The sequence below is a fragment of the Rhipicephalus sanguineus genome, chromosome 5 (genome assembly GCF_013339695.2).
Source record: "Rhipicephalus sanguineus isolate Rsan-2018 chromosome 5, BIME_Rsan_1.4, whole genome shotgun sequence".
NCBI classification, from domain to species: Eukaryota; Metazoa; Arthropoda; class Arachnida; order Ixodida; family Ixodidae; genus Rhipicephalus; species Rhipicephalus sanguineus.
This window is the reverse complement of record NC_051180.1, coordinates 45943711-45969475: the sequence shown is the minus strand read 5'-3', so window position 1 is coordinate 45969475 and position 25765 is coordinate 45943711. Positions and strand designations below refer to the sequence as shown.

General features: G+C 45.3%; 1 protein-coding gene across 3 annotated transcripts in view; it reads right to left on the bottom strand.

Annotated features, from left to right (window-relative positions):
• Positions 1-6659, bottom strand: part of LOC119393572 (limbic system-associated membrane protein) — a 207134-nt gene extending 200475 nt beyond the window's left edge. For all 3 annotated transcript variants that reach the window (XM_037660677.2, XM_037660679.2, XM_037660678.2), the window contains exon 1: positions 6167-6659. In XM_037660677.2, coding sequence (XP_037516605.1) covers positions 6167-6254 — 88 coding nt within the window. In that variant the 5' untranslated portion in view covers positions 6255-6659. The remainder of the gene's footprint in view (positions 1-6166) is intronic.
• Between the last annotated feature and the right edge of the window lie 19106 nt (positions 6660-25765).

Below are 25765 nucleotides of genomic sequence, written 5' to 3'. Positions count from 1 at the left end.
TCATAACACTATCAACATTCACGACAGCGTGCCAAGCAAACTTTTGAAAAACAAACAAACAAACAAACAAACAAACAAACAAACAGAGAAGCGCACAGATTTACACAACTATTCCATTTCGCATGCCCTGGTCAAAAAGCCAACAGGTAGCAATGCTGCTACAAGTGGGCTGGTGTGTTTTAGATCATAGATATCCGTAAACAGTGCAGTTCGACATATAGGACAACACGCGTAGCCCCGACCTCGCGTTGCGCCACCCTTGTTTGGCCTGGCGCTGCGCATTGATTCTGGGGCCACGCAATATTTCGTAACGCCGTCGCTCCTGTGTGGCGTCACACGCAGAGGCGTACAGCGGGGGCCGAGCAAAAGACGAGGAAGGAAAAGTTGCCACTGCCGCGTTCCGAAAGCACGTAGACGAGGGGGCGCAAAGTTCGCCAGAAGCCGACAGATAAGCCCGGAGAGAAAGGAACGACGAGCCATCTCAGCGGTGCGCGAGCGTCGTTATGTACTAACGTGTCCACGAAAGAACTGCTGAGGAGGAGGCTATGCACGTAGGCACGCCGGCAGGCAGTCGGGGCGTCGCTGGTGCTACGAGACTTGCCGAGGCGATGAGAAGACAACAGTTTTTGGAAGGAGCAGAGCGAGACGGGACCAGATACGACGGGAGGAAAAGGCACACGCATCAGCACGCAGCGGCGCTTGGACAAGCATGGCTTCGAGCGCACGTCACGGCGATAAAAACCGCCCGCGACTCGTCTCACTGCCTCGGTGCTCTTCGAGAAAGCTGCGGCTTCCAGTTTCTGCGGGACTGCAAGCGCACCCCGTAGACGCCACAGCACTTTTCTAGCGTGCTGCAGGGGCGCCCATATCGCGTTTTTCAAGGAGATGGGCCAGTGTTTACCTTGCAGCCAGCCTCCAGACGCGGCTCGCCTGCCTGCACCCCCCCCCCCCCCCCCCCCCACTACACACACACCGTGAAATGACGCGACAGTCGCAAGTTTACGGGTTCTTTTTTCAGGGAGTGAGCGAGGCTGTGTATACCGGGTCGCGACGATTACGTGGGCGCTTTTTTTTTCATCTTTTTTCATTGTCGGGCGTGGGAGTGGGCCGCGTGTTTGTGGTGTTGCAGCGTCACCGGGTCAGCGAATAAACAGCGCCGTGTTTTCACGCTCGCGCCGTGACACTGCGCAGGTTCGCGATAAAGGCGAGTAAAAACGGGTGTCCTCTCGTTGCTTTCAAGAGCCTTATATCCGTCGCAATGATGACGCCTTCGGAAAGGAAAAATTTAGGCGGGAAGTGCCGCCGAACTGGGTCAGGTCGGCAGCTGATTCCTCTTTTTTCTTTCTTTCGTTGTAGTGTAATACGCGAGCTGGTAGTCGTAAACCTTGCGTCCTACACCGTATTATGCGTTACACACTAACTGCAAGTGCAGCATGAAATAAGCAATCGTGTATGTTGCGTAACTCAATAACTTCTCCCTTTTTTTAATTGCAATCATGTGTCATAGGAACCGAGTGCTATGCGGAAGCACAATACATCGGCTGTACGCAGTTACGTATACCCCATTACGCGTTAGCGAATCTGCGTTTCATCATCCACGAGTTTCCGCGTCAGACCTCACTTTTTCACGCGAAATAAAGCTCGCAGCTGCATTCGGCTCGTGCATACTGGAGCTTTGCTGCCGGCGAACTCATTGCCCGACATTGCGCCTCAACCCACAGACACTGTTTCGTTGATAGCTAGGTCGCCATGTGGTGCACAGGTGTTCAAAGAATACCGTGCTTAGATTTTTCACGCGGCACGAGCACACGTCGCTTTTCGCCGCGTACACGGCCCAAGCCGCGACAATAAACGACGTGAAAATGAAGCTGGAACAGCTGCGACTTTCCTGAATGCACGCGTGTCATCGAGTGCATTTTCGCCTTTGCTGGAACCGTATCTTAGTGCGAGTGAAGTAGTTGTTGCCAGTGTTTCGCTAAATTCCGCTGTTTTGATCTACAGAAACAATATTTCAACATGACACCTCCTTTACAAAAATGTATGTAGACAGCCTATAGACTGTCTAAAAATGGGTTTAGACAGTCTATAGGCTGTCCACATACATTTTGTAAGGGCTGAATATATGTGGTTTGTGTAACTCAGATAAAAAAGAAATAGTCTGCACAATTCCAACTGCCGAAAACAGAAACAGAGTTACGTTTCCAAATTATATTGATAGTGTACATGCAGAAACAAGACTATATTAGCTCCGTATATAATGGTTCAGTAAGCGTTTTCTTAACACAGTCGAGACAACCCAAAGATACTACGTACGGGCGCTTACTCTTAATCTTCACCTTGTTGCTTCTTGTGGCATTTTTAATGAAGAATTTGTTTGGAAACACGCTCAGAGTTTTGTAAGGAAAGCAATCTTCCGCAGTAAATCTGCACAACTCAAGTTGCCTCTCAATGCTAAAAATACTTCAGACGTTCCACACGTCGGCTTGCCATTCCGCGTCGCTAAGGAACGCAGACAGTCCCACAGAGCCCGACGAATCAATCTTGCGTTTTAGTTCACTTTAACTGTGTTGTTTTTTCAGGCATATTTATTTCATTTTTACGCGACCTTATAGAGTGCAGCTTCCAGCAATTCCCTGCCCGGCCACAACAACGTGAAATGACAAAAAAAAAAAAAAGCGTTCGTCCTTCATTCGGCCTGGAGAAAATTTTCTTCCCTCCGACAATACCTTGCGATACGTAAACACAGAAAAAAAAAAGTAACGAACACCCGAGTGCCGCTTTCGCCACGTCCAGATGTAGAAAAGTGCAATCCATCAACTTTGCTTCTCCAACGACGCTGCGGGTAAACTCTCAGCAACCCGAATTCATCATGCGTTGGAATTTGGTTCCCGGAAGAAAAAAAAAAAACGAAAATAGTATGTTTGAACGAAAACACGGCGCAACAGTGCGGTGCAACTACGAAAGAGCAACCACGAAAACAGTTGCAGGCTCTGCGGAGCTCCTTCGTAAGCTCGCCCTTGTTTCTTCTTCCAAGTCTGTCTGCAGAGCGACATTTCGTGGTTTAACTTGTCTTCGTGCAGCGTCAACAAACACTTGTTATTGCTACGCCCGAAGCAACGCCGAATATTTTTTGCTGATCAGGTACCTCACGTGCCGTCAAACGGAAACAATATTACAAGAGAAAAGAAAAGACAATTTGCACATGCGTGTAGTATTTGCAGTTTATGCTGCTGTCATATCCCCGACAGAAAGCATGAAAACACTTTTTGCTACCGTCTTTTCTTTTTTTTTGTAAGAGACACAACGATTAAGTTTAGGAGAGTGTTGTGCCCGTATACAAATCCTACCTCAAGAGCGCTACTTGTTCAAGAACAAACTCCTACAAACCAACTCAAATGTCAGTTATGGTAACGTCACTAAAGTTGGCAGGTAGTGCTCACCCAAAGGTTTACCCAATATCTACCCAGGCTTGTTTGCACAGTTTGCTTGTAAAGAAATCTCACTTAGAAACAACATATATTGGTACGCCTGTATTCCTTGTTCCTTAATTTTCGTCTTTTTTTTTTTTTTTTGACTCCCTGAGAGCGATGTATTTCTAGTCGAGCAGTGTTATTCAATGAAGGTGTTCTTCTGCGTCAATACCTCTTTCGTTAATTTGTAAAGCAGGTCACAAGGATCTCGAAAAGATTTCCAAGTAACTCGCTGGTCCTTCGGTGATATAACGGTTTAAGAAATGCATTAATATTAATCAGTACACACAGAAGAACCACGGTGTATTGAGGTACGTTCTCTTTAACGTTATCTCTTTCCAATCAGTTTGGGCGTCCCGCTGTTTGATAAGCCGAATTCTCTGTCACGATATTCAGCGGCATTAATCTTGTCCTCCTATCGGCACCCACGCATGCGACGCGAGTTTGATGTTTCAATTTACGGAGTGAAAATCGTCGCGTCGACGCCAGCCGAGCCTATTTTCTCCCAACGCCACTTTTCGCGTTCTCGCCGAGCGATTATTGAGCTCTGAAAAGTCATTACTTCCGCCGCAACGCGCACCCCCTTTTTCTGCCGCGACAGTAATTAATTGCGAGAAAGTTCGGTACTAATGATTGACGCTTGCCGCCTCTTTTAAGTCCTTGCTCGAGGTAATAAACAGTGCGAATATATATTTGTATGCTCGTTTCCGTTTCATCGCCCATTCGTTACAGGTTCTGCCGGGCGTCAGCTAGTCAACCGTGCGAGTTTTCTAACCATCGGGCAGTATAATCGCGCGTGGAATTCATTAATGCGTGCGAACATTCAGCGACCGCTTGCGTGTGTGCTATCGTGACCGAATGAAACAAGAAAAATTTGAACAAGGATGCTAACACGTTCGCAAGCATATGAGCTTCCACCGCGCATGCCCAGAATGTCTCAAACTGCGAAATGCCTCAGAGTGCGGCTCGTCTGCAGTTGTCTAGGATGGACTAGGCTCTCTTTCCTGCTTCCTTTCTCTACGCTTTTCCTCCACTATGTAGGGTAGCAAACCGGGTGCAACCTGGTTGACCTCCCTGCCTTTCTTTTCTCTTCGAATGAAATGAGCTTGATGTAAGCAATGTATTACTGCTGTTCAAACACACACACACACACACACACACACACACACACACACACACACACACACACACACACACACACACACACACACACACACACACACACACAGAGCGAGAGAGAAAAAAATACAGTATATACGTACTTCTCAGAATCACAACTACGAGTCTAAAAAAAAAAAGACTAAGCAATATGCATGTCGCCCCTAAGGAACACAACGTACAAGTATAGTTTTTCATTTAGATACAATTGAATAGCGACTAGCCGTCGACGACTGCTACTCCTTTTACGGTCACAGAGGAAATTCTTGCGTGAAAAACATACAAGGCGACAGTAACACAGTTCTGTAGCCCAGTCATTTGCACGTTTTGTACAAACTAAAACTGTCTGTCCTCTCTGAGGCACGATCTACTCGACGCTGAACTGGTGTCGAGTAGCCAGTGCCGTTTTCATTTCTGCATTATAACACGCCGCTTGCTGATCCGAGCCCATGATTCGAGCGATGACGACATCCGAGTCAGTCATGAAGGGCGAATGGCATGGGAAATGAAATGGACTGTTGGAAAATGCAGTCACTGCGTATATTGCATGCGGCGTTGGGAAGCAACGAATGTAACGGCCATCGCCGCCGCGTCGCCGCGAGAGAGGATGCGGCTGAGCAAACACGCGAGATGGCAACGCCCGACCGGCCGAGTCCGTCCTTATGAAGAGGATTTCAGTGCAGCTCGAAAAGCGCACAACAGACGCCGGCAACACCCTTTCCCAGGCGCTTTCTTGCGGCAGCCTTTGGAAGGGCGAAAGAAAGCACCGGCTCTGCGCAAGGCCTCGTGAAGATTGGATCCGCTCAACGCAGTTTGCTGATCGGATTGAGAAAAAGGCGAAGTAGTTCACTGACGGAATCGAATTGAAGAGCCGCCGCTGCCGCCTGCGCAGCTACAACGAAAAGAAAGTCGGGGCCCCACGCTGGAAACAGCAACTGGAGGCTCTTGAAGGGGGCGTAAAGCGGGTTGGCCCGTTCGGGGCAGGCGCTTTCGGAGTGCACACTAAGCACTCTTCACCGCAAGCTGAGGAGCGTGGCGGGAATGCTTAGAGCTGCCGTGGCATTGTGTACCGAGTTGAGACTTATACTTTACTCTCAGAGAAAGCCGGTGGCACTCGAAAGATCATGGAAGGTGGTGCGAGGACAGCCAAGTATTGGTTCGACTCAATGACTTCAAATAGGGTCAGCCGCGAGAATGACCTACACCGCTACGGACGAAGTAGATATACATAAGAGAGCTCCCATTTTCCCGTGCGATGAGCTAAGAGAAGTAGCGTAGTCTTTGCACGGTCAGTAAGAGCAAGTAGCACGTAAAAAACGAGGAATGTATGTTATCAGTTAAAGTTAAAGAGAAATCATGAGCGAATCATTAAAGCAAGGCATTGAGGCACGCCCTTCGCCTTCATCGCTCTAAAGCATCTACTTATCTTACGTAGCACAGAAACCATAACGAAGTTACGGAAAAAGAATTCCAAAATTTATGATAGCCATAAGACGACACTCGTGCTAGCTCAATTTGACGCAAATGCGGTCACTCACCTTGAACTGATGAGTCTCCAAGTAAGATCCCAAGGAGAAGGAAGGCCACCGTCGAACCGTAGCACACACAATTTCCCACGCGTCGCATCGTCGCTGAGAGAGTCGAGCGTGAAGCAAGTCAGCAAACAAATGTGCAAGAACCTAACTAAGCACTCGGCGTCTCAAGCTGTTCCCAAACGCTCGCGAGGAGCGAGCTTGCCGGCGGCAAATCGCAATTCGACAACTGCACTCCGCTAGCAAAAAACAGGGCAATCCGCAGAAAAAGCCTGCGTTGCACGTCCCGAGGCGCTAGAAATTGCGAAGCAAGAAACAATAGGTCCAGCAGCCTAAGGCAGAAGTATGCCTGGACAGCGTCGTTCGCGCACGCGGGACGGTCGTATGGGTGGTGCGCGAGCCGAAACGTCCGATCCGAGAATACACGGAGAGGAGAGGAGCCCAGGCACAACCAGCCGCGCCGTAGATACCACAGGCACCAACTCGCGACTCGCCGTCAGTGCCGCTGCCGCCGCCGCGCGAAAAAGCTTCCGCGCGCGCGCGCGCCAGTTACGTCACAGCGCGAGCCTCCCGCGGCGACCAATGGCGAGCCGCGCCGCACACGCGCGCGAGGAAAAAAAAAGTCGTGCTCGCTACGCGATCGCGAGAGAGCGCGCGCGCGGGATGCGCGGCAGAAGGCGCTTGCGGATGAAACTATTTTCGTTGCTCGCCGCGACTCGCGGCAGGGCATGACTGTGGGGCAGGGCATGTGCTGAGTCAAGTGGGAAACGCCGCGTTGTTGCTCTCTTGCTGGCCGGTGCGGGCTGGAAAAGACAGTTACGTGGTCCCGGTGGTGGCTGTTCCGAGCGATGAAGCGGCGTTCCCGAGTCCGGATGCTCTTTCGTCGTTCGCTCGCTCGCTTGCTACAGCTTTCCGGGGAATGGCGTGATTCGAGATGACTGATGTTCCGTCTCTCCTAGAGCTAGAGTGCGGTGATGAATGAACCCTGTGTCAAGCGGAGACAACACGTTCTCTACTGAGTGTGCTACCACCGCAGTGCCAACGACGAGGTGCCTGCGTCGGCAGGTTGGAGGTGTGGTACCGTGCCTAGGTGGCCTGGCCCTACCCTCCGTCCTCTCACGTTCGTGTCTGCGGCTAATTGGGTCACGCGAAAGCCCGCGCTCTGGCGGAAGCGTGCCGCGGTTCAAACTGGAACACCAGATTAAAGCTGTGCAGCATGCAGTGGAAACATATGGCTCTGTTTGTTTGCCACTTGCTAGTACGGAATTTCTGCCCGAGGCTCCGTCGCTTGTTTATTTCCTATTGTCTTTACTATTTCTTTCCTACCATCTTTAGTTCATGAATCCGGAATACTAGCGAACACACACTACAGACTACACAGAACGACACATGACAACCACTAGTATATAGTGCATGTTCGCTAGCATTCATTAAGTCACTAACAACTAGCCCAACTGAATACATTAACGAGTTATCTTCCTTTCCCATATTTATACCTCCCTCCCGAAAGAGTAGGCCGGTTTCGTGCCCCCATAGGTGGAAGTTGCAAACATGCTCCCTCCCTATATCATCTGTGTCCTTGTGGGCTTGCGCATACGAATCACATACTACTACTACTACTACTACTACTGCTACTACTACTAATAATAATATTATTATTATTATTATTATTATTATTATTATTATTATATTATTATTATTATTATTATTATTATTATTATTATTATTATTATTATTAATACACAAATTTCTCCCCCCCCCAATCGTACCCCACCCCATAAGAGATATATTTTTCCATGGTCTGTTCTTCCTCTTATCATTACTTACTTTCTGACCACTTTGTTTTCATTAAACTACATTTTTACGTGACGATTCTGAAATACAAAGTGCGAGCGAAAAATGATGGATGTGGTGACAGAGCGTCTGGTGGGGAAGCCGCGCTCCAAATTGGACACGAGGAGGCTGTTTTCAAAGCAAATGTTCAATTCGAAATGGCACTGAGGGGCGACACGATAATTGTGCTTATTATGAACACCGGAAGCATACATATGTTGTCACGTTCGAGACTGTCAGTAGCTTCTTTTTTTTTCTCTCCCTTGCTAAGACATGATGGATGGGCTCATTTCATGACAACGCCACTCGAGTTCTTTATTGGAAGGCTTTCGTGGTGGTGCGCCGTTCGTAATGCATATGAGTAAGCATGTTATGGTCTATGGTGGGGATTGAGCCTCCCTAAACCGGATAAGTAAATAGTCCAAGTTGTAGCTTCATTATTTCAAAGTCTATAGGAAAAAAAATATTGTTCTATATGCATTGAGGGATGACAGAAGCTAAAATATCGCGAAACATTGCTCAATCGCAAAGCTTAGTGCACTGACCCAAGTAGGCAAGTCTTTCACGTTATTCTCTCAACATCAGATTATTACTGCCTTTTTATTAAGCTTATTATATTTTTAGTTACCACAACAAACCACACGATCTTTTGTAGACCATCACAGCTAACAAGTAGCAAGAATAATTGCAAAAGAGATGCCGTGTTCCTTGTGGAGTGCACGCTGAAAATTCAGTAAGAAAAAATCACTGTTCGACTTCCCTGGCAGGAGGATGACTTTTGACTTCACTGGCAGGAGGATGCATCTAAGGACAATCAGCGAAAACTGAAATATTGGACGGCGCATTAAACAGAAGAGAGTCATGCTGGAAACTGCTTAGTGACATATTACATATCATATGTTGAACAGGTCGTCCTTGGGTAATAAGTATATATAATTCCGCATTTAAGGTGAAATACACGAGCAGTAAGTAAATAGCTTCTGTGCTTCTCAATTTAAACAATTTACATTAATTTATTTACTTATTTATTTATTTTCACATGTATTGCAAGCAATGTGCATGAAGAAGCAAAATCATGTAGTCAGATTATTTTTTACCTCCTATCCAAGATAAGTACAACATAGAAAGAACAAAAAAAAAAAGAAAATACAGTGTTTCGAACACTGCCCATATATTTTTTGGCGTAACTTAAGAAGTGTGTTAAAGGGAGCGAAATGTCCGCCTAATAAATATCAGCCATTCTGCTGCTATTCATTTTATGGCACCGCGCACATCGACTGAGCGGAGCTCAAAAAAAAAAAAAAAGAAAGGCAGCATTTCTATAGTCGGCGTCAATAACGAAGCGTTGCTGCCCGACGGCACGTGTGTGCGTCGGAATGTCCATTGCAGTTGTCGCGGAGCACTTGCGCTGGTGACTATGCACAGAGACCTTTCGGGCACAACGGTAAACAGGAAGTAATTTAGTTAACACGCAGGCCCACGCCCACGCGGAGAGAGAAACGGCGAAAAATATTTGCATCGTAATAGAGAGTCAGGTCAGGGCAAATATCTATCAATGCACGGCGCGAACATCCCGACTTGGTGCTTTGAGGTGCAACGCACCTCAACGCCACCATTGTATTATCATATAATTGTATCGTCACCATTGTATCACCAGATAATGGTGATACAATGGTGTGTTTCGTCTTCCTAAAACAATCTCAAACAAATCTTGTTTCTGATACCGCTCTGAAACCAGAGAGCCATTGCAATTAGTTTATATAGACCTCAAGTGAGACATCTCATATAGCCAAGCTGATAGCTTTACTACGTAATAGCGTTGCTGATTCATAGTTTCTGGTGAAATACTTCACAGATTGATGTTAGAATGGTGAAATAGCACACCCTATAGGCATCACGCGATTGCGCACTTGAGCACGATCACATGACCCCACTTCGGTTGAAGAGAAATATGTGGTTAGTGAAGGCGAAAAGCGAATGCTCCCTGCAGCAAGTAGGCGACACAAGTAGACAACTGCTGCAGCAAGTAGAGGACGCGATACTTCCTTGTTGCGTGCCTGTGCCGTCACAGCGCGAAAATAATCCTTCAGGATGAGATGGAGGAGGAATGGAAGTCAACCAGACACGCTTTTGGTTTGCTACCCTACTCCGGAGGAAATGTATTAAGGGTTGAAAAGAAAGAAAGAAGAGGGAGGAAGGTGCAATCAAGGTGGGACGTGCAGGGGCGTAGCCAGAAATTTTTTTCGGGTGGGGTTCAACCATACTTTATGTATGTTCGTGCGTGCGTTTGTATGTGCGCGTGTATATATGCGCAAGCAAAATTGAAAAATTTCTTCGGGGGGGGGGAGGGGTTGAAACCCCCCCCCCCTCTTGGCTACGCCCCTGGGGACGTGTGTACCTTTCCCTTATTACACGTGACTTCAGAATGCCTGCAAAGATCAGTGAACTGTTGGAAAACACACGCGCACAAAATGAATACGTGGTTTTACATGTCGAAGCAACGACATGAATAAGCTCGACGCACGCTGTAATTAGAGGACATTACATCTCTTTGTCCTTATTGTTGTTATTTCTTATTCGTTTTTCATCCACCGACACGCGGTCGCTTCAAGCTCAGCGGCGCAAATGTTAGATCCTAAGCTTCTGGGACAAGTCAGGTGAGGAAAGCAGAAATTCAATGGCTTCAGAAACCGGTTTGTGGCATCCTTACTTATTGTGCTTGGACAAGTGCGTTGTGGAGTCTTCGCACAGTGCTGAGCCTAACGGAGTGCAGGAAGTTATGCTGCGTTTGCGTACGAGAGCTTACGTACCGACGTTGCGTAAATTACGAATAAATTACGACGGTCCGTGTTGCGTCAACAGTTTCGGTTCCATACGAGCTAGCGTTCACTTCACGTAGTGCAGTCGGCGTAGAAGTATTTTACGCATGCGTCCCGTCCCTAATCACACTGCAGCTAAGCGGAGAAGACTACGTTTGTTCCCTCGATAGGGGACTTTCACGCACACGCGTGCTGAGTGAGTGGCTTTTGAGACATAGCAACCCACGGCAAACTAGTTCAGCATGTCATTCGGCACCTCTTTGAACAGCAGTTGCTTTCGGGGCCCGAAGACGGGCGCTTTAGTCGTCGGTATAGTTTAAAAGAAATGGAGCTTAATGCGGCATCAGCCGTTGTCGACAGCATCCACCTCGTTGTCCTCCAGGGTCTCGCTTTATTGTCATGTATTTCGTTCATGTCAAGGACGAAGAAAACCATCCATCAATGCCTGTCAGCGCAGCCCCCTTTGTCATCACCACTGCTAACCGCTTTCCACGCGATTCTATTACTCTCCGGAAAGCCAATTAACTTACCATTGGCTACGAGAAAACAAACCTATACCGGTCTACAAATCGAATCTGCGCAACGATAGAACGGTGCTTCCTGCGTGCTAAGGCCGCTATCGGTTTCCGTTGCAATACGGCGAATACATAGATCACCAATTGATCCGCCGCGCGCGGGATTGCGGAGCGCGTAGGCACGTGCGAAGAGCGTGTCTCAGTTGCGAAACATCGAAACGCGCGCGCGCTGCGCAGGTATCGTGTGCCCTCGTTCCTCGATATGCGGGTGAGACGGCATGAGGAGAGGCGCGTTTAATTGGAATGCGTCCTTCAGAGCCGGGGCTCGTTTGCAATCATCCTTATTATTCCTTCGCGAGCGCTTCACCACCAAGCCAAGATCCCGAGGACGACCTTGAGATGTGTTCCTCAACGGTGGCGTAAACACGCGGCTGCCAGCGTTGCAGCAGACCTTGAGACCATATATATATATATATATATATATATATATATATATATATATATATATATATATATATATATATATATATATATATATATATATATATATATATATATATATATATATATATATATATCTTGCACATTTATATTCTCTAAATACTACAGATAACACCCCCTATACTTTCCTTGGCGTTATTGTCTGTTAGTTCTCATTAATATTGTTTCTAACAAAGATAAACGAGCCCTTAAAATCATCTCCTTTCCTTCATTCATAGCGAGGGTCTCGTCCTGGCAGACTTAATGCCTTCAGGTAGTATGCGAGGGATTATTGGTCAGCTGCCAGCTAGCAAAAAGATCACGTGCTACGTGACGCCAACAGATAAAAAAAAAAGAGTGTTCCACACTCGCCGCCATGGCTGCGATTGGCGCTGACTAACACTCCTAGGTTTAAATCAACATATATACCCCACAAAGTGGACGGGAGGATGACCGCCGCCGTAGCTCAGTGGTAGAGCATCGGACGCGTTATTAGAAGGTCGCAGGTTCGGTCCCTGCCGGCGGCAAGTCATCTTTTCGTCCACTTTACTTTCTTCACATTTATATTCTAAATACCACAGATAACACCCCCTATACTTTCCTTGGCATTATTGTCTGTTAGTTCTCATTAATATTGTGTCTAACAAAGATAAACGAGCCCTTAAAATCATCTCCTTTACTATATATATATATATATATATATATATATATATGTGTGTGTGTGTGTGTGTGTGTGTATGTGTATATATGTATGTATATATCCCTCTTGTGAAAGGCTTCGTGCTCATACCTCCTTGCCAGGCCTATTATTCTTTCACCGCCTGCCGGTTCTGCTTCGTTCTTTTTTTTCTCTTTTCCGCTAATCTTGTATTGTAGAGGCCGACGTGTACCTTCGTCGTCCGGTCAGTGCTCAGGTCTGGTTCTTTGCTGCTCAACAGAATCTGTGATTCTCAAGTAGGTACAGAGAAGAGCGGCTTATTGCATTATCGGACGCAACGGGATAATCTGTAAATGCCGCTGACCTCGCACAGTCCACGGTCGTGAAGAAGTACGAGAACATTCGAGATTTATTTCTTTTTCCGTGTGACTTATCGCACTGTCGTTGTTATCTCAGGCGCCGCAGAAACGTGAAAAATCTAGAAATGTATATTGGTACTGTCCTGCGTGCTAGTATATTTTTACGCGAATCAGGATAATTCGAAACTAATGGGCTCATGAAGAAAGAGCAACGAGAGTTAGAAGCGCTGGAGTACAGGATAAAAATATAACGAGAGTCCTGAAATTGGCAGAATAACCTAACTGCAATATTTACAGAATGAATGTATAATAACAACAACAACAACAACAACAACAACAACAACAACAACAACAACAACAATAATAATAATAATAATAATAATAATAATAATAATAATAATAATAATAATAATAATAATAATAATAATAATAATAATAATCAATCATTTATTTAACGTGCCCAGGAACAACCGCGAGGTCTTTGTGCTGGCGCACGCAAAAAAATCAATAAAAATAAACAATACAATACAGACAGTCTTCAGAAATAAAAAGAGCAAAAACACGTAGACAAACAGAAATGAACACAAAAGGGGAGGAGAAAAATAAGACAATATGAGAAATATTGAAGGGGAATAAAAAATTAGATTGCACATATACAACTATGCGGAAAGACGGAGAAGGGAAGACTTTGTACATTGTGCCATACTATGTCAAAACAGTGTAAAGCTCGGATAAAAACAGTGATTGTGGACTATGAAAAACGTCAAGATCAAGAAAATTAATATTATAAAGACTTTGTATTCTGTGAACGGTAGAGTGTTGGAAGAAGCAGGCGGGTACATGAAACGGTCTGTTCTCTCTGGTTAACTTACGCGGAATTCGAAAATTAATACAATTGAGAAGCACAGGGCAGGATATGATACCGTGGACTAGCTTGTATAGAAATAAGAGATCAGAACGATTTCGTCGGCAGTGAAGTGATGGTTGTGATAATGATTCAGCACTATTTGAACGAGATCCAGAGTCATTTTTAGCAAAGCGATGGTTATATATGCTGAGGAATTTTTTCTGGACTCGTTCAATGGTGTTACCGCTGGATTGATGCCATTCCATATCACGGACGCATACTCAAGTTGCGGAAGACATATTAATAATAATATTCAATCAAACGTTTATTTAATGTGCCCAGGAACAACCGTAAGGTCTTTGTACTGGCGCACAAAAAAAAAAACAAGGGAAACATTCATAATAAAATATCAGGGATAAAAAACGTTATAAAATTGCACATATACAACTATGCGCAGGCAGAAAAAAAATATCAACAGTGTACGAGGCTATGTAAGTACAGTGCAAAGCTCGGAGCAGAACAACGAGTGGGAGCTGTGAAAAACATCGAGCTCCAAAAAGTAAGCATTGTAAAGACGTTGTATCCTGCCAATGGTTGAATGTTCACAGAGGCAGGTGGTTACATGAAAAGGTCTATTCTCTCTGGTCAGCTTACGTGGAATTCGGAAATTAAGACAGTTGAGCAGTACAGGGCAGGATATGATACCATGCACAAGCTTGTAAAGAAATAACAGATCAGCGCGATTTCGTCGGCAGCAAAGTGATGGCCATGATAATAATCCAGCAGCGTTAGAACGAGATCCAGAGTCATTTCTAGCGAAACAATGGTCGTAAATGCTTAGGAATTTTTTCTGGACTCGCTCAATGGCGTTGCTGCTGGAATTAGGAATGCCATTCCAGATCACAGATGCATACTCTAGTTGAGGAAGACATAGCGCGGTGTACAATTTTCGGAAGGGCACAGGAGAACGGAATTCTCTAGACATTCTGCAAACACAGCCTAGGGTGCGAAGACCTCGCAAAGCAACACGCTTAGCGTGAGCAGAAAAGTGTAAGGTGCTATCAAAAAGAACGCCTAGATCATTGATCTCACATACCTTACACAACGACACAGAATTGACAGAATATAAAAATGGCACACTAGATGTTTTTCGAGTGAAACTCATTACCTTGGTTTTTGAAATATTTAGGGAGAGGTTATTGCTCCTGCACCATTCAGAAAAAGAACACAAATCAGATTGCAGCAAGCGACAATCGATAACTGAATGAATTTCCTTAAATATCTTTATGTCATCGGCATACAAAAGGAAAGAAGAATTCCGAATGACAGAAGAAACATCATTAACCTAAATTAAAAAGAGGAGTGGGCCCAGTACCGACCCTTGAGGAACCCCACTAGTAGCTTTATACAAAGAGGACGTTTGACCATTAACGGCAACGTAACATAATCTATCAAGAAGATAGCTATGGAGGAGATTCACAATTGAAGAATCAACATCAAAGTGTGCAAGTTTATCCACAAGCAGCGAATGGCTGACAACATCAAAAGCTTTGCTAAGGTCACAGTAAATAGCGTCAACCTGTCCTCTCTGCGAAATAGGCGTGGAGATTTGCATCATGAAACTGGCAAGATTGGTGACAGTTGAGCGGCCAGCGAGAAACCCATGCTGATTCACAATCAATGAATTTTTTACATCAAAAGACAATATTTTGTGAAGAGCAAGCTCAAAGATTTTGGATGCGGCACAAAGAAGGGAAATAGGGCGGTAGTTCGAGACGTCACTTTTACAGCCAGACTTAAACACTGGGAAAACACGAGCAGTTTTCCACATGCTAGGAAACGTTGAAGCATGCAGACACTTATTAAATATGGTAGTCAATACTGGTACAAGTATACTGCCATAGGCTTTTAGTATGGCAGAGGGGATGCCATCTGGGCCAGCTGAAAAGGATGGTTTCAAGCGCTTAATGCATTCTGAAATGGAATCTTCATCTAGCGACACAGCATCAGCTGTGCCAACTGCCTTAACCTGTCGACCGTTACTAGCTACAGAGGCTGGAGGCTTATAGACAGATGAAAAATGCGTGGCAAAACAGTCATCAACGGCTTGAACTTCTACTCCATTTGGGTCCAGTATCCTGAAGGACTCGCCACTTTTGCTCGACCGTTTGCGCACATACTTCCAAAACTCAGCCGGCCTGTCAGACGCGCTTTTTTCTAAAAATGAAATATATAGACTGTGATCCCGTTTATAAAGGCGTTTACAAAGAGTGCGAAAACGACAGAATTCTTTCTTCAAATGAGTTGATGCAGAACGTTTATACTTCCTGTGTGCACGATCTTTATGTTTCAGTGCACTTATAAGTTCTGATGAGAACCAGGAGGGATATTTACAATGATGAGCTGTATACTGGGGAATGAACTTGCGCATGCTGGTCAAGATAAGCTCCGTAAACTGATCGACTTGATCATCAACATTGGGTTTTATAATAATAATAATAATAATAATAATAATAATAATAATAATAATAATAATAATAATAATAATAATAATAATAATAATAATAATACAGTGAAACCTCGGGGATACGATCACAGCTCATACGAATTTCGGGGTGGTACGAATTTTTCTTTGGTCCCGGCCAAGGCCCATTGGCCTGCAGTGTAATGGAGTATGGTTGTTGCGAACCAATTTTTACCCCGCGACGTTTGATACGGATGTACCATACCGCCCAGGTACGAAGAGGTGCTGTGTCCGCGCTGTCGCGGAAGACGCACCAAGCACGTGCGCGCGCGGGAACGCAAGCGCGGGCATCGCCAAATCGTCAGAATCACGTTGTAAGAAAAATACTTCTCTTGCGGTCAGAATAAACCTTCAAAGACGCGTCACGGCCTCCGAGATTGTGTGCACCAATCTTTGAGGCTCTAATGTGCCTCCGTGTGCGTTCGCGTTTACATTACAGAGGGCATTGGCGCACTGCTTTTTTTTTTTCTAACGCACCGACGCGGGCTCCTGTCGTTGTGCTGTGTGAACACGTGCCTGCCTCGTGCACCAGACATCGTATGAAAGGTGGACGAGGACCGAAAGAAGGCGAGGACGGTCTTGACCAAGGAATCAGGCCTCACAACGTCAACATGCGCGACCGTTGAGGTCGCATTTGTGCGGGAACCGCCGTAAATCTCCCAAAAACATCCCCAACACCTCCGCGATAACAAAATCATAACACAGGACCGTGGTTCTGAAATTTTGCGGCCTTTATCTATCCCGTCAAAGCACTTCTTCCGTCACTCTCGCCGCAGTACTCCTGTGTTGTGCGAAAAAGCATGCTAGAATTCGGACGGGGCTACCTCTGTCGCGAGCCACAATGTACCTGGTTTATTAATCAAAGACGCGCTTACGGGCCCTATATTTACGAGTGCTGGTATGATTGCCGACATCTGAAAACTTAACTGACAATCATTCAGAGTTCTTCCTGACGTTGCTGCGGCCCTGAAAAACAATAAATGAAAATGTACGCTAGCTTTTTTTTTTTTTGTCGCATGATAATTTTTCATGCTTTCTGGTGATACGAATTTTGGATGATACGAATATTTTCGGTGGTCCCGTGAGATTTGTATCACTGAGGTTTCATTGTAATAATAATAATAATAATAATAATAATAATAATAATAATAATAATAATAATAATAATAATAATAATAATAATAATAATAATAATAATGATGATGATGATGATTATGATGATGATGATGATGATGATAAATTCTGCGCCTTTGCCGCCAAAATCACGAGATAACTATAAGGCTTGCCGTACTGGGGTCCTATACGGTTTAATTTTGGCCAACCTGGGTCCTTCAGCAAGCGCCTAAATCTAATATGTACTTGTGTGTATTTGCAGTTTGCCGGCATCACAATGCGTCCACCGTGGCTAGGAATCGAACCCGCATCCTCGAGTTTATAAGCGCGACATCTGATCCACTAAGCGACTACCGTGTACGTTTCGTGCATGCAAACCCACTCGAATGTTCTTTTAAGCATTGTGAGTGCAACAGTAATCGAATTCTGTTTCATTCTGGCACGGAAAGTAGTGTATACGCTACGCACACTGCGCAGTCCTAAGTACCTTCATCTACTATACATGAATTGCGAAAATTCTTGAAATCAGACACCGCGTAATAAATTCTGCAGCGTTAACACATCCCGGGCCATCCCAGTACCAATTATGATCAAGTGACATCACCTCGAATTTGGATTATGGGGAAAAAGCGCGACAACGAAAACCATCTCGAAAATAGGTGCTAACTCAGCCCCCCTTGATGGTGCGTACAAACTAAGCCCCGTGTTCCGCACACACGATTACTAACCTAACCTAGCTTAACTCTATCAGCCCATCAGTTCCAGCTACGTGCGCTAAGTAAAGGCAACCGGAGATGTGGCTGTCTCCAACTGTTCAGCGTTATAATTTTTCAACTTTCGAACATTCCGCATATTGTTCCTCGACTTCATGACCACGTCAATTCATTCGCGCTTTAGTGCACTTTTGCATTAACTGCAATGGCTTTATAGAAAAAACAGCTGCGCCCTAACCCTTTCCGTGGCCACTTCCTGGAAGTATATAGTGTTAACGAGCATCTGAATAATAAGCTAGCTAAAGTATATGCGCTTCTCTTGTGGAAAAAGATAGCACATGACACAGCACTCATAGAATCATCTTTAAATCTCCCCCACCCTGTCCCCATGTGTAGGGTAGCAAACCGGTTGTCCTATACTGGTTAACCTCCCTGCCTTTCCTTCTCTACTATTTCTTCTCTCTCTTGTGGAAAAAGAAATGGTCGCGTAACCACGGGCGCGGACTTACAGCGAAAGGAGATCAACCAAGTCACTCCGTCGACGTCAGGAAATTCTCTTTACAGCGCCACGTTGTACACAAATTTGATTTGTTTCACGAAGAAGCACCGTCCCCATCCAACGCCACCGCCCCTTAAATTTTTACGCTGGAGCCTTTTCACTGCCATTTCAAGACAGGTCCTTCCGGGTACATGCGCTGTCAATTTGATTTTAAACAGTCTAGCGTTTTCTGCTCACACGCACACCGTTTAACGGTGCCTCTCTAAGATCAACGAAAGCCATTTTCCGATGTTATTGAAGTTCTCTTAGATCCTTTCGGCGAGATGTTCAAAGAAAAATGGAGAAAACGAAGCAAGGACTAAAGCTTTCTCATAAAATTTTCAGGCATTGAAGGGAGGAGATGTGAGGGAGTGGTGAGGCGCGGGGAGGGGGGGGGGGAACTGCATTAGACGAACTTTAGAGGACCTTCCGTGACTTTTAAAGCTAACAGGCTACAACTTTTACCCAAGCATCATTCGCAAGCACGTGTCGGGACAAAAGGTCAACTGCCAATACTAGTGAATAAAATATTAAGCAGTTGTATAGTTCCCTACACATATGTATGAAAGGGAGAGTTAAAAGGTAACGAAACAGACACATGTGCGGTTTGCTACCCTGGACTATGCGATAGCTATAAGCGGATGAAAAGAGGGAAAGAACCGATGAAGGAGAGAGAGAGAGAGAGCAGTACTGTAAAGTCTACAAGGCGTAGTAGAGACCTGACGAACTTAAGTGCGCTTAGAAATGGCTTCTTCGTCATCAACGGAAACGTTCATTTTCCCATAATCTTTGCTTCTGAAAGCAGCCACGAGTATAGTTTGCTTATTACTATCCGGAGCGGGTGTCGCTGGTTGAATTAACGAGCGCAAACGCACACCACGTGTGCACTGGTTGTTTCGGTCCCGAGAACGTCGCATGTAGATGTCGCAGCGATTCCGACGAGAAAATGAGAATGCCTTCGTGAATGTAAACCTCATCTAGAGGTAGCACAATAACGCTGCACGGAAGCGGGAATCTTGCGATCACGCACATAATAGTTCTCGCGTTGCTAAGGTACCTGGCTAAAATATTAAAAAAAACTGCCCCTGCGTTAAGTTAATTCGGACTAACCTTAACTGTTGTGATGCATGGTAGCATTAAACTTAACCACTAACGTAAAGGCATCTTACAGCTGCAGAGCTGCAGTGCAGAACTTTAGTGATCCTGGCATAATGAGGAGCCTTGCAGATAATCACTGAGCATTCCCTTTTTCCCTCTGTCTCATCACGTGTTATAAGATGTTCTCATTAGGCTTCCCCGGCGTCTTCGTTGCCTTAAGCAAAGCACCTCGCTTACATGTGGTTATAATAAGGGGCTGGTCAGGGTTATTGTGTAGACAGTACTCACAGCCAGCCGGAAATTAGGTGTGCAACCGCTTCCGAGCATCGCTTTAAGAACTGCCTACACACACACTAGTCCACTCTCCTGATCACACACACACACACACACACACACACACACACACACACACACACACACACACACACACACACACACACACACACACACACACACACGCGCGCGCACGCACGCACGCACACACACAATATATATATATATATATATATATATGTATATATATATATATATATATATATATATATATATACGTGCGTGTGTGTGTGTGTGTGTGTGTGTGTGTGTGTGTGTGTGTGTGTGTGTGTGTGTGTGTGTGTGTGTGTGTGTGTGTGTGTGTGTGTGTGTGTGTGTACGTATATCCTCACCATCATCACCCAGCACCTGGAGTAGCATGTCTTTGCCACTCGACCACCCTGATGAGCAAAAAAGGGTACTCCCCAAAAAGTTTCCAAAAAGAAAAGGAACGGGAACAGAAGAAAGAGACACTGTGCAGAAAATAAGGCTGTGCGCTCTAAAAAATTGCTTTCTTGAAAGAGTAGATTAGTTGGGTATAATTCAGGATATATGTGGTGCATGACAACGGGGTTCGTGTATGTTATTATACCCAACTAATCTATGCCAGTATTGTAACATCAGAGCCACGCTTGATCACATCCTATGGGCATGTCCAGCATTAATAAGCAATACTAGGGTCGCGACCTCCAATGAAGGCCTTCGGGAGCGTTGGCGGACTACGCTGCTCAGTTCGGGCCTGGACAAGCAACTCTGGGCGATCCAGCAGGCCGAGGAAGCTGCCAGGAGACACGGTGTCTCCGTTAGCTCCTATGTGGGAGCCCAGCCCAGCAATCTGCCGGAAACGAGTAAAAAGTTTTCTTCTTCTTCTTCTTCTTCTTCTGAGTATGTTCGTTATAGCGTGATTATTTAGGTAGCGCTTGGTGTGGCGTTGCTTAGTTCCTCCGGGAGCAGAGCGGTCGATCGGCACTTCCGTGGTGGTAGTACTCGCGAACATATGAACCAATTAGTCCATATGGTGAAACTCAAGGTGGTTGGAATTTTGATTAGGAATCGATGGAGTGTGAAATCGGAAGGCGATCTGTTAAAGTGCTAGCTTCTCTATTGTCATAGCACGACAGCACTCTAAGTCTAAAAGAGTTAATTATAATTATAAGTGGCACCGATTACCAACAACAACAAAAACAGCCAAAATGGTCGCAGGAGGCCATACTTACTTTAAGAGCGGGGCCGTATTTTGTGAGTATTGTGTTCCGAATCGAATAGGTTTGTATTCCCATTCGATTTCTCTTATCCGATTCTGCTATAGCCTTCGATTTCCGTTACAGACACGTAGCTGCGTGCGAGCCAATGCCGTCGGGTGGAAAGACGACTTATAAATAAAACGAATTGCAACTATAAGAACGACCTTTATACCGTTTCACGTTTCGACTGTTGTTTTCTCGCAAAACCTGCATCTGAGGACGAAACAGCGCTTCTAAATCAAGGACGCAAAGGAACAACAATCGCGGAACAAGCGCTATTTCATCTTAAGTTCTCAAGATGAACCAGATAACCCTCATCAAGATGCCAGCAGAATCTAAATTTCATGAACATATCAATGTGGGTTGCGTCGCAATACAAGAGTGACGCGAGTTCAGCCGATCTAATTCATTTATAATTATATGTAGGACTCTTTTTTTTTTAACTTTCCATGTGTCTCCTTTTACTAAGAGCTAACAACAAACACTAAATGCAAACTCATATACTTTGCATATTCGCAAATATTAATAAGCTTCGCCGCAATGCAGTATTGTATTGCGGCAAAGCATACATATTGTAATGCGATGAAGCACGTCTGTTGTACAGTGAAGCAAGCTGCAGAGGGTGCTCTTACATTGCATCGAGTACATGTTTCCTTAATTAAAAACGCGTGAACACGCCATTTTCAATCAAAATAGGAACACCGGGAAGTTTAGGAAGCGCAGTGGAAGGCCTTCAGAGCTCTCTCTGATGTGAATTTTCTTTTGAAGTCGCGGCAGTGAACTCTGACAGGGCCGCGAACACACAGGACTCAGAAACAGTTGGAGAACATTGCATAAACCCTGCATTTGCTTCTCTGGGGACACTGAAAAAAAAAGAATAAAGAAATGGCAGTGGCGACGCCCGCGAAGTATTCAAATGGTGCACCTCCATGAATTGTTTTTTTTTTCTTATTTTTTTAGAAGTCATAGATACGGATACAGCATCGAATACGTCAGTTAACAGATCCACGTGACTTGTAACTCCAGTAATGCTTCCTGCACTTTTGTCAGTGTCTTACGAGTCAGCATTTAGTTTTCTGCAACCTATATCGGGGGCAAAAGTTAAATCGGCATCAAGTTGTTTTTTTTTCCTAGTGTAAAATTACGTTACAATCGGGTTCGCGCTGAAATTGAGCAAATACGATATATTGATTTTTGGTATAATTCACCGCAATACAAGTCGCATGCTCTAGGGCAGGGGTCGACAACCTGCGGCCCTCAGGGCAGTAGTATGCGGCCCCCGGCACGACGTCAACCCCCACCCCTCCCCTTTCCCTTGTCACTTCCTATCTGAAGGCCGCGGCATGACAGTTTTAACCTAAAATGTGATTTTCGCTTGTAACCTATGTTTGATTGCAACTTTCTGACATGCGTGCTTAAAATGATCATGATTTCTAATCGAGTTTTGCAAATTATTGTCATTTCGCCGAACTTTTACGCTTTGCTACAAAGCCCCGTGTTATTTGTGTATTGCGGCAAAGTACTGTTACCCGACAAATTACTTTCCTCCAGGGTGTCGGAAAGGAACGAAAACCAAAAACGAAAAACGAAAAAAACGATATTTTGGACTGGAACGAAAACGTAACCGAAACTTTATCTATTATTTCGTTCCGGAGTGAAAACGAAACTTTTTTCAATCGTTTTTCGGTTCACGAGAAAACTTCGCAATCCGGAGCAACTGAGCTCGTGCAATGTGAGCATATCTCAGGGTACGGTATTAGCGCGTACCTCAGGCAGGAATTTCGAAGCAAAGATATGTTGAAATTGTGCGAAAAACGAAAACAGTGGCAACCAGAGATGTTTATATTAACGCAAGTGGATTTTTGCGCGCCTGTCACGCAGGCCATCGTAGAGAGGGCATTGTCGGCGCTGAAGTTTGTTACAGTGAAAGCTGTTATGCAATCACAACAGCTGATTTTGGCGCCATAGTTGTCCACCGCCGCTGGTGTCCGTGACCGCTATCGCGTGATATAAAAAAATAAACGAGAAACAAATTTATAGGATCGAATGGCATTTCAACTCGTGCCCTCTGCGTGGCAGTCGGGTCTTCTACCACAGTGCCACGCTAGTGCTTCTATGCTTGCGAGGAGCGCTTCACAAGCGTGAGTGCTGACGAGCAGTGCGGCCCAGTGTTCCGTATTCGATACAAAGACACAAGGTGCCCGAGCGGTGCACTGTTCCAATTAATACCAGCAGATCTAGAGGGTCTTATTCCTCATTAACCAAATCTTATTTTTCTCCATATTCACAACCGCTCCAGACGCGTGGCAAAACTGCTTAGTCTTCTTGAATACTACTTTTGTCAGCATAAAAATAAGCTACGTCGTCATTTTAGCCGTGACAGATTTAGGCATAAGCAATATTAAAACACCACCATTCGTTCAAACATGCTGACCATGCAAATACTATAGGTAGCGGTAGAGCTGCCCCTATGGGAATAGTAGGGTGGTTGTACTGCACGAGATATGTAACCAAGCTACTATCCCTCGACCTTGGTAACCTGTTTTGCGTACTCTTGCAGTTTTTAATGCACCTGATGACATCAGCTTTATGGGGCGTTCATTCTTAACTTATAAAACTATCAAGATGCCTTTCTTACGTGGAAGAATTACATTGATGGAATTGAACTGCCCGGCCATTCCCGGAGTGCGAATGGGCTAAGTTTTTTCATTCCGAGGAATTTAAAGGAATCGAATTGCGGCAAGCTTAATTCCCCGCAATGGAACTGAAATAGAATGGAGGCGCCCATTCCGCCACACTGCTTCCCACCCACTGCAGTGCTCAGCCATAATTCTTTATCATCATCAGTCACAGCGCAAAATGCACATAATGCCTTACAGATGTGTAGCGTGTACCACGAGACTCCGAAGAATGACGAAAAATGGCATAGTGGGAACTTCTCTACTTCAGAAGAATTGGGATGATTTATGGCGTAGTGGGTACCTTGCATGTGTACTTGTATTATTGCCCCAAGAGACTCTCCAGCGGGCTCTAAAAAGTCCGCTCTTCCGGCTTTCGTTGTGACTGTGCTGCGTTGTCGCGCAGGCCTGGCGATCTCTTTATCAGAACAGTGGCCTCGCACATCAGTGAGTACACTCAATGACGTGCTGCTTCTGAGATCGTGCTCACTTACTTGACACAAAGCATTGAGCCCCCTAAAAAATTCGTATTTGTCTTTTGAGAAAATGAATACTATGACTTTAAAATTAATACTGGTTTGTGCTAGTTGGTAGAAATTCGTTGTACAGTTACTTCCGCTCCTCTGAAGAACGTATTTTACCCTTGTCCCACTTTCCTAAGAGCAGGGCAAGTAACTACATCAAAAATCCAATGTTCGTTATGATTGCCTTAACTTCAAATTTTTCCATTAAAAAACCGTTACGAACCGCTACGGAACATTTTTTTTTTCGTTCCGGAACAGAAACGGAACGGAACTTTTTGCGGTGGAATGAAACTAAAACCGAAACGAAAAACATTTCGTTCCGACACCCTGCTTTCCTCGCTACCTGAATGAACCAGGTACAGCGAATATAAGCACATTTCTGCCATCTGGTGAGCATCGCGCCAAAGAATAAGGCAATACTCAGCCTCCGAGATTTACAACAATAAATTGTACGTCTTGGAGGCCAAACGCGACGGCGATGGCGTATGTCAGGAATTGCCCGCTGCATGACGCTCGCAGCTCGCGTAACTTAGAGTCACTGTATATGCTACCTTTAGGTAGCAGAGTTGCGCATAGGTCCGGCCAGCAACCACAGCCATGCAGTAAAGTCGCACTTCGTTTTTGCAAGCAACATGCCTACCATGACGCCGATTAACTTGTCTGGCGTGTCGAAGACCGGCGATAAACATTGGCTGTCGATGGTTAGTGTTAATTCAGTTCGCTGCAGCGGCGGCGTCGAAAAATAAAAAAATTGGCCCAAGCGGCAACTTCTCCGCAATGCATGGTTGCTAGCGGCGTTGGAAGACAGATGCGCAACTCTGCTACCTAAAGGTAGCATATACAGTAACTCTAGCGTAACTATACAGTAACTCTAAGTTGAGTAGCAGAGTTGCGCATCTGTTTTCCAACGCCGCTAGCAACCATGCATTGCGGAGAAGCTGACGCTCGGGCCAATTTTTGTATTTCTCGACGCCGCCGCTGCAGCTCACTCAATTAACACTAGTCATCGACAGCCAATGTTTCTCGCCGGCCTTCGACACGCGAGACATGTTTATCGGCGACGCGGTAGGCATGTCGCCTGCAAAAATGGAGTGCGACTTCACCGCATAGCTATGGTTGCTAGCCAGACCTATGCGCTACTCTGCTACCTAAAGGTAGCATATACAGTGACTTAAATGTAGCATATACAGTGACTCTTAGTTACGCTAGAGTTACTGTATATGCTACCTTTGGGTAGCAGAGTTGCGCATCTGTCTTCCAACGCCGCTAGCAACCATGCATTGCGGAGAAGTTGCCGCTTGGGCCAATTTTTTTATTTCTCGACGCCTCCGCTGCAGCGAACTGAATTAA